This window comes from Oreochromis aureus, linkage group 10, assembly GCF_013358895.1.
Source record: "Oreochromis aureus strain Israel breed Guangdong linkage group 10, ZZ_aureus, whole genome shotgun sequence".
NCBI lineage: Eukaryota > Metazoa > Chordata > Actinopteri > Cichliformes > Cichlidae > Oreochromis > Oreochromis aureus.
The window spans coordinates 20,937,776-20,954,033 of NC_052951.1; the positions used below are offsets into that span (position 1 = coordinate 20,937,776).

Consider the following 16,258-nt stretch of genomic DNA (forward strand, 5'->3'; position numbering starts at 1 on the left):
CCAGCGTGGCTGTAGTCCATCTGTTGACTTTTGATATCTTGTGCATTCAGACATGCTCATCTGCATATCTTGGTTGTAAAGAGTTGTCATTTTTCCATTTGCATTACTTTTGCACACCTATCGGCTCGAAGCAGTCTGCCCATTCTCCTCTGACATCAAGAAGATATTTTCATCCAGAGAATTACCACATGAAAAAGTCTTTTGAGCCACCCTTAATTTCTTTATATTTTACTAGGAAAACAGGAGTTCTACCAAACTTAAAAGTCAATACTTGGTGTGACCACTTTATTCTTCAACACAGCCTGAACTCTCTTAGGCAAGCTTCGTTCTAACTTCTTTATGTGGCCTTCGGGACAAGTTTGAGTAGTTTCCAGGCTTCTTGAAGGTATTTAAAGCTCTTCCTTGGATGTTTCTGCCTTTTGTTGCATTCTCTGTCAAGATGCTCCCACAATCCTTCGATAAGGAGGATATCTGGGCTCTGGACCTGCTTTTTTGTGGTTTTCTATCTATGCTTTTACGACATTAGCAGGGTGTTTGGGATCACTGACATGAGGAAAAACAAAGTTGATGCAAATCTGAAACTTTCCAGATGGTATTGCATGGTGGATCAAAATCACCTGAACCACGACATAGCTTTTACCGTGTTTTACAGATGGCTGCAGTCACCGTTGTACCTTTGTCCTGACAATATATACAGAGGAAGTCATATTGATCAGCTCCTTTAAAACCAGAAATCTCTTGTATAATTTGGCATAACAAATTACCAGCCTTTTCTCCCCATTTCCTTTTCTTAAGAATGGCCTCTTGACAGCCACCCTTCCACTAAGACATGACGAGGCCTCAGTGAACAGTAGATGGAGCAACTCAAGTGTCAGATGTATCTCTCAGGTCCTGTGTCAGGTCTTTGCTGGATTTCTTATGGAAATTAGTTTTTTTTTTCTCCTCATTTTTTAAGGACACACTGCATGCCATAATATATGCCAAGTTTTCAGCTAATAGCTGTTTGTGAATCACCTCCTTGATGCAAAAGTGCAATTTTCTGATTGTCAGTTTGTGTTTTCATACTTCACAAAAAATTGGTAACAAATGTTTTTTTGTGCCAGATTGCTGGTAACAAAGTGGCTAAAGATACCATTTAAAATTGGGTCTTTGATGTCTTTCATGTGTAAACACCACTAGCTCATTGAGTTAGGTGCCTTTTTATGCTTGAATTAATCATAGCTCAGTGTTAAGTAGTTCAAAAACGAAAAAACTATTCCCTGTAAATGCAGCCAATGTCCTGGCCTTTCAGAAATCCTGGACAACTAATCCTCAAGTGCACTTTAAAAAAACTGACAAGAACAAATCTAAAGATATAAAGAATAACTCAAGACCTGCCAGCCTGCAATCATTTAATCTCCTCTGACTTACTCTTGCTCACTGACCTGACATTTTTTTTCTGACTTTTGCTCCCATTTCTCTGCTGTAAAAGCCAAAAGAGACAGCACACAGCAGGCAGCAGGAAATTTAATTAGTGGACAGAATTAACAATGAAGTTCCTGCAATGATGGCAACATATTAATACACTTCACGATAATGCTGAGAGAAAGAAGAATACAGCTGAAAAGAAAGAAAAAAAAATAAAAATCAAGCCTCGTCTTGTAGCTCAATAAACCAGATGCTGTTACTGCCTTTAAACAATGAATGTCTGTTCATATAACAAACCTCTTATCACAGTGCTTAGATATGGTTATTTGCCCAACTCAACAAGTAATCGTGAAACAATCCTGTGTAAGAGCATGTCCAGAAATATCAAACTCAGGGGAGAAAACAGCGACTGGAGTGACTGGAGTCGCCATCATTTTTATGATGCTACATGTTGCTCGACTTTGGGAGGTTATCATCAAAATCACATCTCAGCTTGCAAAAGAAAACAGGAGCAGGAAATTTTCTTTTTAAAGTAATCGAATGAAAAAAAGAAGACATTCCAAAAACATAATAATCATTGTAAACAAAAACAAACAAACAAAAAAATGGCTAAAAAGATATATGGGGCATGTCTTCCTCACTGATTATTAGATCAAAAATAGTGTACATACAGTAAGTGGAATGACTGAATGAAGATACAACATCAAACAATTTATACATTGGATCTCTTAAGTTTCGTTCCAGGAGCAGAAAGCTGTGTTTTCTCTACATCGTTGACACTTATGAGGTCTGACATCAGCTTTATGACGTGATGTAGAAATAAATGTACACGGGGCAGGTGCAGCAGACTGTACCGTCTTTGCAGTGAGAGAGAAAGAGAGAGGGAGAGATTAAAAAAACAAACAAACATGAGAAATGATACACCAACGTGCAATCGACAGTGTTCTTTGACTGACACTCTTTTAAATGGAGCCTAACGATGCACGCTGACTAATGTGATTATCCACAGAAAGCATCACATGATGACCAGATGAGGCTGGGTCCATACAGTATGACAGCTCCTGTTCTTTTGCATGATTTTTCACCAACTAAGCTTTTCTCAGATGATCATTACTTTCATTCATAATTACTTTTTTAACGTTTATTTACACAGGTAGTCCCGTCGAGACTCAATGTCTCACTTACAAGACAGACCTGTTTAATCTGTACCATGCAGTTTTTAGAGTTGCTTGGGCTTTACAGCCAAACAGTAAAAAACACTGAAGAGAAGTGCAACACTGGGGTGTCTGTCATTTAATAGTAGTATACATATATAAGGCAATAATAAGGAATTACCCTGGACGTGCCAACTTCTACTCTTTACTTGCATCGGGAGATCAGAACTATTTCTACTCTAAAACCTTTCTGGACTGAAAGATAAGTGACTCTTATTCAATCAGGCAGGCAGGTGAAGAAGTTGTGATTGCAAATCTAATACAAGCTCAACATGGTACATTACAGAGGAGTTCATGCAGTTTTCATAACCGAAGTGCTTTCCTGAGCTTCTGTGCAGCACACGCCACCAATAAGCATCATGCAACACAGTTGGGTTTTTTTGGGGGGCCAAAATATGCCATGATGCTGTCCGTTTTAAGACTTTTACGTGACCAATAAGCAGCTTTTTTTTTCTTTTCTTTTTTTTACAATTTGCTGCCATATGTATGGACAATAACTTCAGCTGATTTAGTTCATTAGTCATAAACTTTGTCTAATGAACTGCACATGTAAACGTTTGATTGGTACACAAAATGCAGGACATACTGTGTCAAGGTTTACATGATGGTACAATTGGCTGATTTGTTTTTCAGACGTAGATATTTCTGTACAAACGTACAGTATCCAAGTCTGAAAAGAAAAAAAACAACAAAAAACCCATCTTAACAAAAATGAAAGATCAGAATCAACAGGTACAGCAACATAACGGTGATCAGAGTAGTGTAAGAGTTTAATCAGCGAGGCTAACACAAATGTACTGCAAAGAAAGCGTGCAAGTGTGCCATGCAGCCAGGGATTAGTGCGATTGGTAATGACAGTGTATCAGAATTAGTTTGACGAGAAATGTCTTAAAAGAGCTCAGGTTGTAGGTGATGTACAGTATTTAATCCCTATTAAACAATAGTTCACATAACTCAAAACACTAGTGGTGGTTTGTCTTTCCACTGGCCCGATATTTGTGGAATGAGAAACGTCTGCAAGCCAGTTTAGAAGAAACAGATTAACTTCAGCACTCTTATTAAACCTCGTTTACATTCGTGGTTACTGTTAGAAAAGAAGCGCTTGAAAACTGGCTTGCAGAGTAGTGTTACCTTTGCAACACACCACAATCACATTATCCTTTTTGGGGGGGAATAACATGTTTTTATAATGCACCAGAGACCACGTGTGGCTGTATTTACAAAGTGAAATGACAGATTGCAGTCAGATCTCTGTTAACATGTGGTATTAAGTTTTGTTTTACTTAAGTATTTGTGAACTATCGCCTTTGGTCTTGACAGTGCCCATGCAACCACCTTTAATTCCAGAAAGCTCTTAGAGACAGAATAAAATAAAGCAAACTTACTTCATTCATACCTAAAAAATAAAACAAAAACAAAGAGAACAAAACAGGATCAGAATTCTCATTTACATTCTGCATGCATTCCTATGGTACACATTAGCTCCGGTACACATATTTAGATGTTATTCTACTTTATTCACATTATATTACAATCATGAATATATGACACTCATCTGAGGAAAGTCTGAATGTATCGTACACCGTTTCCATTCCTGCAAATTACTATTTAGCGCCAAATATTAACGATATTATGAATGCTACTGACAGGTGCTTTTCTTAATATACAGTTATAAAATAAACGCACACAGAAGAGAGGAGTCACAGTTGTCTGAAACATCGTCAACATGTTGTGTGTGTTGCCGAAGTTCATGCTCTAACTCCAAGATAAAGACAATATGACTTTGTAATAATATCCACAGAGTGAAAGAAAGAGAGACAGAGAGACAGACAAAGAGAGAGATTAAGAGAAGTTAGGAGGGAAGAGAAGGCAAGAGGCAGTCCGTTCTACAGCCCCAACATTTTAACCCCCAACTGCCCGTATCCCTCAATAATCCTAGTGTCGTACTTTTCCAGGAATGTAGTTACGGTCAATGGTTTCCTCTTGAAGAAACATGTGAAGACAGCGCTCGTTCTGGGCCAAGGGGTGACCTGCAATTCTATACAGAAACACAGAAAGAAACATTGTAAACTCACTCTCTGCTCATTTTAAAATGCTTTTCACGAATGCTGGGGAAAAGGAGCCATGGATTTGTTGCTTGGTTCTCCTTTCCCAGGCACAGATTAGATTAAGCCTTGTGTTGGGCTACACAGTTTTGACAACAAACAGCTCACTAAAGTGGATAGAAAAACCTAAAGAAACAACAGCAATAGCTTTGATACAAGTTCAGCGATAGAAAAAACACAATGAAGTCTTGCTCACGTCTCCCTCCACCCAAGACTCCCGTCTATAATGTAATTTTGTGACTAACTGACCTGTTGATAAACTGCTCCAGGCCCGATCTTCGCTCCTCAATGAACGACTCGTCAAAAAGACCCTCATCACTGCGAAAGGGCAACTGTCTCTTCAGGGCCTTGCCCGGCAGAGGTGGTACTACAATCTGAAGGAGGCAGGGGTCGACACAAAGAACAGGGAAAAGAAAGAAAGAAAAAAAAAAGTCCACACTCAACATGAAACAAAGTCAAAACTGTAGACATTTACACTGGCAAATCTGGGCCCTCATAACAATTTTATGTAGAATAGCCGTGCAAGTGCATGTAAACATTTTAATCACCATATTTTCATTTCAGAAAATAATAATAATCAGATTACTTATTTTACATGGTCAAGTCACACAATGCAATCCCTGCACTTGCACTGTTAATTATTATTCACTCACCTTACTGTCTCTTTCCAGCTCATTCTTTAACCACTCAAAGTCGCTGTATCTTCTCCTCACACAGGAGTCCTTTAATTTGAAAATGGGAAGGTTCGTCTACAAAGAGAAGGCAAAAAACAAAACATGTTGGTTAATTTGAAATTCAACCATCTGCATGAGATAGCAACTGACATGTAAGGAACAGACCTGCACTACATTTCCAACTATTATCATTTTTCTTCCCCTATTTCACCAAAAGTTTTAACTTGTCTTTTATCTGGCTTCAAATCAGCTCTGCTAATCACTGGCAAAGGTTTGTTCTGTACAGAAAAAAATAAATCTATACTGTGTTTATTTGAAAAGCAATTAAAGCCACTTGTAAAAGCATAGATTATGATTGCAGCGACCCTCTGCTTTCCACTATTGAGCCCAGTGAGAAATCAAATCTTAACTGGACTGATATGGCTTTTTGGCAGTTATTAGTTAACCACAGGCCCCTGACCCAACCTCCCCTACCATGGTCTATTACAATTTTCAAGCACTGAGAACAGTAAGTTGTTCATATTGTGCAAGGCAGACTCTCCGCAGTGGCACAAAATGATGATTTGCAGGAAAGGGAGGCACGTTAACATTCAATTACACAATTATAGTGCGTCTGTACTGTGTCACTGAATCAGCTTCCTGAAATGTCCTTAGATTTAGCTGTGTTAGTGATTTCCTACGTCTCACATTCTTTTAAGCTTAGCCGTCTTTCTAGTGAACAAGTTAGTTAAAACTTGTAACTGTTACATTAAATTTGACTTACACAATTTCACAACAGTCAAGTAAAAGCCACTTTACAGAGTAACGTAAACTACCTTGCAATACTATAGAGAAAAATCCAACATTTAACTCGACCTCTTCATATTTCAATAATCACAAAACACTTTTATGCGTTTTGTTCTACCGTTTTTAGAAAAACACCAACACTGTTAGCCTTTTTCATTCAGCTTTTCTCTGAATATCAAGATCAAACTGTCGAAGAATATGAAGGAATAACGTTTAGTTACTCCTTCATATATCCACATACTATCCACTGATGTATTTAGCTCTAGAAATCCAGACAGACAAACAATGTGACATTAAATCAGTCTTAATTTTCTTTACAGCGCATTATCACATATAGCTAGCAGTTAGCTTCCCGGAGTCTGCTGGAAATTCCTGGTTTTGTTTTAATGTGTTATTCAGTTTCCTTTTACTTAACGCAGACTAGCTCACAAACAATACTGTTAGCTGAGGAGAAAATTAACTACAGTACTGACTTTGAACTAGTGACACTGCTTACATTCCCGTAATTGCACCTTAGCATACCTTCAAGAAACTTCTACATGTCAGCTAGGCCGCTGACAGTCCCAGCTGCTCGATTTTTACTCGCGCCCTACCTCGAGCTACTCTACGACGAATAGCGACAACGTCACGGCACGGTGACCCTAGCTGCTAAGTGGCTAACTGGCTAGCATCGGCACTGTAATTATTAAGAGTTAGCTTAGCGCCAAAAGCTAATGCTGCAAGGTGTTTGAGGTTTACGCCTCGATACCTACCCTCATGCGAACTTCGTAAGTTGTGTAACGGCCCCGTCCGACTCCAACGATTTGTGGATCATAAACGTCTATCTCCAGGAAATTGCTGGGGGGACCGTAAGCATCAGTCAGGTCCTGGGGCTTGGAATTCAACCGGCGAGTATCGGCCACCACAGGATCTGACATTTTGTCGGGTTGTGATTTTTAGACGACCAACGGAGAATGAGCGTCAAACCAACTAAATACACAGTGAAGTCTTAAATGTCATCTGAAGGCATCAACTGATTTCGATAGCCGACCGCTTCAGCTGGGGAAGTAGCCGACTTGTGTAGCTCTCTTTGCGGGGGCCAGCCGCCTTGCGCCCTACCCTTCTTGAATCAGAAAAATGCGTTGACTCAGTTCCGTACTGTGCGGGACACTCCGCACTCCCTCTAATGGACACACAGATATTGCTGATTGTACTGAGTTTCCTTTATACCCAGAGCAATTCACAGGACTGAAGTTTTGATGAAAAAACACAAAACAAAACACATTATTTGTATTTATTTATTTATTTTTTAAAAACAGAAGTAGAGACGTACAAGGGCCAGAGAGAGGTAATGTGCAAGCTAGCAAAAAATATATATGACACAAAAATAAAGGTAACAAAAAACATTAAGGCAAAGAAAAAGTACAACAAAATTGTTTTAAATAGATATCATTGAAGTTATATTTGTATACAGGTAGAGAAAATTATTGTTTTTCAATGTTTTTAAACCCTTAGAAAGAGCACAGCAGTTACACATGTTTATAAAAATGATAAAAAGATTTTTTTTTTAAATCAACAAAATGATAATTTGGTTGTTAACTAAAGACAAAGTGTGATATTAGGAGAGTATGAATGATGGCCAAACACATCTATTTGTTTGTCTGTTACAAAACATTTTCGGCATAAGTTTTACAATAACACTATTAGCGAGTCTCCAAAAGTTGAATCTGTTCATCTGGACGTAGCGAGTACGTAAACGATTGTATCATTCATACATATACTGTAACATTAACAGTAAGGTGTTTGGTTAAAAATAGTAAGATATCATGTTTTCAAATTGTCCAAATCTGCAGGGAGTGTTTGCTGTTCCCTGCTTATTCTACAGTTTTAACGGTTTACATGTGACAAAAAAGATTATTGAGCAAAGTATGTAAGTATATATTTCTACACTTTTTTCAGTAACCTCAAAATGTGAATGTTTATCAAAAATATAATAATATTTCCAAGCTCAGTTTTCACAGTAGAATAAAAAAGCTACTGTAAGCTGCCCTGAAGCACAAAGACCTTTACTTATTCTTATTGTGGGTTTTCAATAAGAAAACCCACAATTCACTTCATAACTTTTGCACTGTCCACTTCCTGCTATGACAAAACAAATTTCCCACGTGTGGGACTAATAAAGGTTATCTTATCTTGTCTTTTCCTCGAGGTGGTAGCTGCACTACTTAAGTTAAACTCCTTACTTTCCACTGAGTAAAGTTGGGCTTGTATGTATTAATATGTAATTACTTTCAGCTCAGCTTACGGGACACAATACTGTGTCTCTCCAAATGAACACTTCAAGAATCGTTCCTGCTTTAAAAAGAAAACAAAAATAGAAAAAAATGATTCAAATGAAAAAAAACCCCAGTTTGAGGGATTGTTCCTGGTGCTCATGTAGGAAGTCAACAAAGGATTATGCGTACATCAAAGCATCAATTAGTCAAATATTTAGAGTCTAAACAATGTTTTCAAGAGTAACCATAAATACTTCTGAGCTGAAGGATTTTAAAAACATATTAAACTCTTTATGAACTTTATTTACTTCTAAAATCTTAATCGCATGCTTTGGTTTTACCTCTATAACAAGCATTGATCAAATTAGGTTCCTGAACCAATTATTGGGGTTCTTCTGATAGTAACTATTGGGCATACCGTTTATTTAGTCAAATTAAGGTATCTCTTGCAGTCATGCAGGAGGTTTTTTGATTCATGTTTGTGAAATCCAAACATGGCTCCTAAACGGAAGCTTTTTGCACCTCCTCAGATGAAACTGGGTTAGAGGGAATGGGGGCGGACAGGTCTTCTGGATCTTGTTCGATGGAGCAGTCGGTTTGGTCGGTGGTGACAGAGCAGGTGGAGCCGTCGGAGCTCACCACATCAGACTGGGAGACATAGTTGTACTCACGCACAGGGCACGCACGCTCGTTGTAGTTCGGTTTAAAATTGTCTTTCAGGCCCTTGGAGAACTGAAACCAATCCTTAAAAAAGAGAGAAAAAGACCCTCACTTGTAACGAGTAATTGCTTCCCCAGAGTTCGACAACTAAAATCACTCAAACACAAGAGTATTTCTATTTTTAGCCATTAAGTGGCACTATTGTCAGACTTTTGGTCCAACTCTTGATCCAGCTCTTGATCCAGAGATCTTAAAATCTGTTAAACTGACTGCCTGAACATCTACAGACATTCAAGGTATCCAGAAGATGTAAACCCAGCTGTTCTTTAGTGCCAGCACGGTCCAGTCAATGACATAAATAAACAGCTACTGAACTAATTGTCATGAATCTTAATGTAAGTGTTAACATTAAAGCTACTAAAATCCATTTAGAAGCTCATCTGTCATTTAATTCTTCCAGTAACTTCAATAGCTTTCCAACTTCATATTAACATCTACATAAAACTTTCAGGGAGTGGACAGAACTCTGGATGCCACTGACCTCGATGTTATGCAGGAATGGAGATGGCTTGGGAACCACGGGAACGAGGATGATTCTGAGCCTGTATGGGAGGTAAGGAAATCTTTAGCATTCAAATTAACAATGCAACAACTGCATTAGACTTTGTTGGTTTCAGAACTCCAACTGAGCGTGGCTGGCAGACAGCTTTTGACATTAAGGTCAAGATTGATAGGTTTGTAGCTTAACCCTATTCGCTGGAACGTTGAAGACAATGTAATTACACAGCAAAGCAAGACACGAGTAGGCAAAGTTCTTTATGTTTCTCGTGCACGGGAGAGAACCGGACAAACACCGTTCCTTCGCTTGACCCCAGTTGCTCTCGTCCGCTCCCCCGTAACACTGCTCTTTTATTGAGGTTACATGAATATACATAGGTTCATTAACATATGACGTCTACATACACACAAAGAGTACCTTGCCTGTGCGTTGTGTAAGTATGTGTGTGTGTGTGCATGTGTGTGTGTGTGTGGGGGGGGGGGTCAGAGTGTGACCCCATAAAGACTTCCCTAAACCTGCTGGTCTGGAAGTCCAGCAGTTCATCTAAACAAAAAGCACTTAGACTAAAACTGATATACGTGTGTTTGCTATACCATATATCAGTAAGAGCAGATATAACCTCTCCCGTGCTCCCAGAATGTGGGTGTGAATGCCAGAACACTCTGGAATGCACACAATGCCTTTGCAGACTATTAAGGATCAAACCTCTACCAACATGACATTGATTATAAAACTCTAAGCATATATATGAGTAGATATTTCTAAGCATAAATGACAATCAACTATACAAATCTAACAAAGATCATCCAATATAAAGGTGCAACACGCTCCAGATCCAGTCCCCCCCGTAGATGGATGATAACTGTGATCTTTAGAAATAAAATACTAATGTCCCATAACACATACATAGCTTTTGATTAATTAAAAATGCAATCTGTCTCTCCAACCATCTTTAAAGACAATTAATGGTAGTCATGTGGAACCTAATAATCCCCCATATTCACAAGTGATCGCCACAACAGGGAGCTCTACATGTTTGGCACATTTTTACACTGTGTGTCCTTACTGATGTAATGATATTCTGATGTTCTGACAGGCCTAAACAACAGAGTGGCCTCAGATTGAGTCAAATTGCTGATCTAAAATATTCTTTGAGTCTGCCGCTGTCCGTGTCACATATACTTCGGGAACTTTATTTCCCAAATGCACAGCGTGTAACACATTGCATTATCTGTAAATTCTGTTCTTTGATTGCTTTGCTGGTTAATTTGTTTCAGTGTTTCTGGAAGGAAACTTTGTGGGCTTAGCTTACTTCACAGGTGTGTTTAACGTCAAGCTTTTTCCTTTTTGTATTATTTGAAGGTTATTTAACGGCAGACTTTTATAGATCAAATAAGTAATGTGTAGTTTTGAAGATAGTAAGCGTTTCAAAGCTAGATCTTGGTTATCAGCATCCATATTATGAAATTTAGCGACAGTAAAGTAATTTCCCTGTGCATTTATTGTTATAGGTATATGTTGTTGTTAATTTGTTTAGAGAAGCAGTCATAGAGTTGTAAAATACATCCAAATGATCTATGAGCTGATCCTAATAAATCGTGGGATAACCAGGGTTGTGATGAAGGTGGTTCAGCAATTTATGATGAATATACGGTGAAAAATGTGTAATGGTTTGATGTCTGTACTGACAAATGAGAATCAGCAATGGTAACAGTAATTAAAAAAGGAATGTTTGTAACTTTGCATGATTGCAGATCATTTAGAAGGGATCTTTGATCAAAGCACATCTTCCTGGAACAGAATTTAGTCTTGTAGGCATCTCTATGTAATGGACAGTATCTCATGTAATTCCCTCTCTTTCAAAATAACAGAAAAGTGACAAGAGCCGTATGCAAGACAAAGGTTATTGGAAGTTATTCTGCTTGAAATAAAGTAACTCTGTAATATTTTACTGCCAAAAATAACAAGTACTTGTCGTGTACTGTGGTCTTCTGCCTTCAGAAATGTTGTGTGTTTCCTGGGTTGTGTGAGATCTGTCAGATGTTGTGCAATGGAAACTTTCCACAAGACAACAAGCCTTTGATACAATCTAAAAACGATCTTTAATCTTTTCTCTGGGTCACTCGTTTGCACTCGTTTTGGACGAGTGATCTGCATTTGTGTTTGGTTGATGTTTTTTTGCAGCCTAGATTTTATACACTAGTTCACACTGGATATATTAATTGTTAATTATTTGTTTACATTTACTGTACTGATACAGTAAGTCTGGGGTCTCAAACATAAGGCTTGAGCGCCAGAATCGGCCAGGCGAAGGCTCCAATATGGCCCACTGGATGATTTCGAAAAATATGAACAAGGACATACATTTTTTACTTTTAACTGTGTTTTCAAAAGTAAAAAAAATATTTCCTACTGATAAAGACCTCCACTATGTGCATTCATACTACAGCAAAGTAAATATGTAATAGATAAATATTTAAATGACAGAAAAGTAAGTATAAAAGTACAAAAGTGTATAAAGTATACAAGCTAACAACAACTTTTTGTGCTGTTGTACCCTGCAATTATAATCTGTGGCTGTCACAAAATCACATGGCATACCACCTGGATCTGTGATCTGATATGGAGCAATCATTTGAGTTATGGAAAAACCCACCTTTCATGGTGCAGTAATATCATGGCCAGCAGGATGAGAGTGATGGCACCCACCACATACATCACCGGCGTCCATGGAGACATCGAATCATCAGAGTCTTTGAAGAAGAAAAAAGAAGGAAGTTATTTGTATGAATGCTTAATTCTAATGTTTTGTGGAGTGTGGAAGCAACATTAGAGCCACTTGTAAGTTTTAATAATTTTTGAATACTAGTTTGAAAGTTGTTGAGTAAGAAATGAAATCTACCTATGATTTCTTTGCAGTGTTCAAACATTTTATCTGATCATTATTATTAGTGTTTTGTTGCAAAGCTAATTGTCCCCCCAAGATAACCCTATATTCACTGGCAGACATCATTTCACCATAACATTAAGAATATCTATGAAGTAGTTTTACATGTGCTGTTGTTGGATGCCCAGACCACAGGCTCACTCCAGTCACTCCAGAATATGGACTCTCCACAGGTGTCATCTACTCTGTTCCGCACTTGCAGCTCATATCGGGAACTGCTTGAGGGCAAGTTGATGCAGTATTTCTGTATCCCGGCGCTAACTTTAGAGAACTGGAAAATGGATTTGAGAAAACATTAGAGTGGGAGAGAACAAAGAGAAATGAAAAAATAAATGAATTAAAAAGGATGAAAGAAACCTACATCCCAGTTATTGTTGTTTGTCCTGAAGCGGACCTCACTCTCCACACAGTGTAAGGGAGCAGGAGAAGTGTAGTTCCAGTAAAACCACAGGTTAAAGTCCGATCCATTCAGGACAGTCAGGTTGGTTGGTGGGTTTAACTTGACTGGAGAAGTATACAAATAGGGAATAACATGAGGAGGCATTCAAATTTACACATATGTCAGAATACAAACAGCAATTTTCCTTTAAGTTACTGTGTAAAGTGTAAAAAATGTCCCATTAATTCTAACAATGATCCCTTCATTAACTGATTTATTGTTTTAAACTCAAAGTTATGTTCAATACCAGGTTATATGCATACCTTGTTTTTTAAGCTCGTGACTCTTCTCAAAATTATTGTTGCCATATATCAGTCGAGTTTTAAATGTTTTGAATCTATCTCCTGGCTGATTACATCCAATGTTCATGTTGTTCTCTGTCAAATAGTGGTTGCATATTTTCCATTGGTCATTGCCCAACCTGTAGATGAATCAAAAACATAACTAATCCAACAAATAAAAGCATGCAGACATATCATATTTAGATACAATCAATATGATCTTAAATATGAGGTCATCTCAAGTTTAATACTTTATTAGTTCTAGTTCTAATTGCTCAACAGTCCAGCCTATTCTTTGCCATATTTCTCATTTCATGATGCTCTAAATATTTTCAGTTGTTGAAAGGTCTGGACTGCAGGCAAACCACTTCAGCACCCAGACTCTTCTACTATGAACTTCTTTTATACCTAATAAATATTCCAGATCTGTTACCCAAGTAGTTGATCCAAATGTTACACCAAATGTTTCTTTTAGTACCATTTACTTTTCAAGATGAGCTAATATTTTTCTTAAAATTGTACTTTTTTTCTCAGTTTTTTCTATGGTTTGTTGTGAATAAAATATAGTGCTTATGAGACCATTGCAATCAGTTTTTATTTTTGTTTTACACAGCATCCCAACATTTTTGGAATTGGAGTTGTAGTTCAGAAAAGGTAGAAAAAGTCTTTTAAATGTCTTTTACTGTTAATGCTGAGAGTAAAATAGATTTTCATCACATCTTTCACTCAAGTATAACATTTAGTTATAGTCTGATTAATGTTAGAAGACATTACAAAGAAGTGTTGGTGCTATTGTCAACAACTACGCACTTGCTGTAGAAGGTGTAGTTGACCTCAGGAGTCCCGGTCTTATTCCATGTGCAGGAAATATACTCCAGATTCACTACCAAGCAATCCACATCTATTAAAAAATGATAGATTTGAGATAAATGAAAGATAAAACCCAAAACGATGAACGATGGTTAGGCATATATATAAAACCTACACAAAGGGCAACAGACAGATAGTAGTACAGTCATACACTCACTCAAAGATAAGGAAGTAACAGCCCCGTTCTCTGGAGGGGAAATTCTCACAAAACGTGCTTAATAAAGGAAGGCTCTGGATTAAACTGAATTTAATTCATTTTGATAGTGTTCATTCATATCTCAAGGTACAAATAACTACTGAAATATACGTTGGATGATAGTGTTTTGGGATATAAGTTAATATAACATAACAAAAGTAGAGCGATCGACTTTCAAAGATGTCGACACAGGTTTACGACACTTCCTACCGATGTTGCGAATATCTTATATTTTTTAAAGAACTCACTCGATCGTCTTCATATGCTCTTACCTGGTGATTTTTGGGCAAATACGTGTCCTGTCAGATAAAGAAGGAGAAGTAATCTTGTCGACATCGTGGCGAATAGAAACAGGATGTAAGCCCGCGTCTACATTGAAATATCACCGTGTCTTGTGGTTTTTTTTTCCTTCTCTTCCTGTAGCATGGCTATATGACTATATGGCAGATAGACAGTTTTTACACTTTCATAGTTCATAAAGTTAACAGTTAATAATCCTAGTTAAGAGGTTAAATCAAGTTTTTGGATGTCAGATGCTTACTTAATATCTATAAGCCGACTTAGTTATTTTAAGAAGAAGACAGACAAAGCAGAGAGAAGGTAAAATCTCTGTTAATATTTTTGTTTTTAAGGGTGTCTTTTATATTACAGGTATTATCTGTTGGATATAAATGCAATAGCTTCAAGTCAAAGACATCTGATGTTTTTTACCACAATGAGACAAAAGTGAAAACAAACTCATTCTGCTCATTTAGCACAGGTGTGACATTAATCCGTCTCAGTTTACTTTTATGTTCCATCTTATTTGGACAAGTCTGTCAATTATTTATACAAAAGAATATTAAAGAATCCCAACACTTTTAACAGGTCAAATTACTACTCATCCGTAGCACGAGATGTCATAACATTCGATCAGTGTCACTTTCAGAGCTCTGTGGGTTTCCTGTCAGAGGAAACTGCTTTCAAAAATATAGACTGAAACGATGTTGACTGAGACTTGAAGTTGGACTTTTAATGTCCTGTAAAATAAGTATAGTACAACACACAGAGAAGGTTTTATGCAATCTTTATTGAATAGTTCAAGAAATAGTTCTGTTTTTAGTCAGCCAGTCTTACATTTTCTCTGCGCTTCTACTATCATTTGCTGCTAAAGTGAGCTTAAGGTGGATCTTGTTGATTTAGCTAAGAATTTCTTTACAGTCTATGAGTCCTGTATGTATTCTTTTCTGATGAAAGAGAAATGATGGACAAATCAGAATCACATTGTGAAATGTAGCGTCCATGTTCATGCACAGCATAAACATGATCAATTCTACAAGTTATCTTTCACAAATCACCTGTTTAACCAAATGAGTTAATTTCTTACATTCATTTCATCAAGCAGCAGATAAATATTTAAACTAACATTTGCTGTTTGAAACCACAGACAACAGTTAGCTCAGCTTAGTTCATTTACAGCAAACTGGATCGGGGGTTTTCTGTGTAAATTGGTGTGGTTTTTTTTTACTGTCCTAGTCTGTTTTTTGGAGAGGAAACGCAGCGTTTTTAAGAACTGCGCTGTCTCTGTTCTAACCACGGTTATAATAGAGTACAAATGTTCAGATAACATACTTACTTTAAACTCAACACACTCACACATAGCACCTTTCACTTGTTCATGTCTGCGGGTTCACAAGTAGACCGGTATCAGAGACTTTACAGTTCATTTTGACATTTGTTTGACAGCTGCAGCAGTGTGGCATTTATTGATTTGACTTTGTGTGTCTATGTCTGTGTGTCATAATGACTCTATGTGGTTCTGTCTACACCTACTTTGACTGGAACTTATAACAAAGAGGAGTTTCAAGTGCTCTGGTCTGTGTTTA

General features: G+C 37.5%; 2 protein-coding genes across 4 annotated transcripts; both read right to left on the reverse strand.

Annotated features, from left to right (window-relative positions):
* Nucleotides 1-1,488: 1,488 nt before the first annotated feature.
* On the reverse strand, nucleotides 1,489-7,359 carry snx12 (sorting nexin 12). Of its 3 annotated transcripts, XR_004199398.2 has the most exons (7): nucleotides 6,939-7,359; nucleotides 5,380-5,475; nucleotides 4,976-5,100; nucleotides 4,569-4,659; nucleotides 4,007-4,017; nucleotides 3,208-3,291; nucleotides 1,489-2,264 (listed from the first exon to the last, which is right to left on the reverse strand). XR_004199398.2 is itself a non-coding variant. In XM_031739095.2 (6 exons), exons 1-5 carry the CDS (start codon nucleotides 7,101-7,103, stop codon nucleotides 4,012-4,014), a joined length of 483 nt encoding a protein of 160 aa, XP_031594955.1. In that variant the 5' UTR covers nucleotides 7,104-7,357; the 3' UTR covers nucleotides 1,489-2,264; nucleotides 4,007-4,011. The 3 variants fall into 3 exon arrangements, 2 of the variants coding, with proteins under 2 accessions (XP_031594955.1, XP_031594954.1); XM_031739095.2 differs by lacking the exon at nucleotides 3,208-3,291 and having other exon boundaries at nucleotides 6,939-7,357; XM_031739094.2 differs by lacking the exons at nucleotides 1,489-2,264; nucleotides 3,208-3,291; nucleotides 4,007-4,017 and having other exon boundaries at nucleotides 4,557-4,659.
* Nucleotides 7,360-7,444: 85 nt separating this feature from the next.
* LOC116319686 (cytokine receptor common subunit gamma-like) lies at nucleotides 7,445-14,798 on the reverse strand. Its single transcript, XM_039618221.1, has 8 exons — nucleotides 14,666-14,798; nucleotides 14,138-14,228; nucleotides 13,310-13,467; nucleotides 12,969-13,111; nucleotides 12,713-12,878; nucleotides 12,317-12,413; nucleotides 9,643-9,703; nucleotides 7,445-9,185 (listed from the first exon to the last, which is right to left on the reverse strand). Exons 1-8 carry the CDS (start codon nucleotides 14,727-14,729, stop codon nucleotides 8,943-8,945), a joined length of 1,023 nt encoding a protein of 340 aa, XP_039474155.1. The 5' UTR covers nucleotides 14,730-14,798; the 3' UTR covers nucleotides 7,445-8,942.
* Nucleotides 14,799-16,258: the final 1,460 nt, after the last annotated feature.

What these genes read in the sequence shown, in the direction of transcription:
- LOC116319686 (XM_039618221.1), bottom strand. Translation starts at nt 14,729, where the DNA reads ATGTCGACAAGATTACTTCTCCTTCTTTATCTGACAGGACACGTATTT. An exon ending in AACTACACCTTCTACAGCAA is followed by an intron (nt 13,468 to 14,137) that starts GTGCGTAGTTGT and finishes ATTCATCTACAG; the next exon opens with GTTGGGCAATGACCAATGGA. An exon ending in CAAACAACAATAACTGGGAT is followed by an intron (nt 12,879 to 12,968) that starts GTAGGTTTCTTT and finishes TCCATTTTCCAG; the next exon opens with TTCTCTAAAGTTAGCGCCGG.
- snx12 (XM_031739094.2), bottom strand. Translation starts at nt 7,103, where the DNA reads ATGTCAGATCCTGTGGTGGCCGATACTCGCCGGTTGAATTCCAAGCCC. An exon ending in CTTACGAAGTTCGCATGAGG is followed by an intron (nt 5,476 to 6,938) that starts GTAGGTATCGAG and finishes TTCTCTTTGTAG; the next exon opens with ACGAACCTTCCCATTTTCAA. An exon ending in AGCTGGAAAGAGACAGTAAG is followed by an intron (nt 5,101 to 5,379) that starts GTGAGTGAATAA and finishes TGCCTCCTTCAG; the next exon opens with ATTGTAGTACCACCTCTGCC.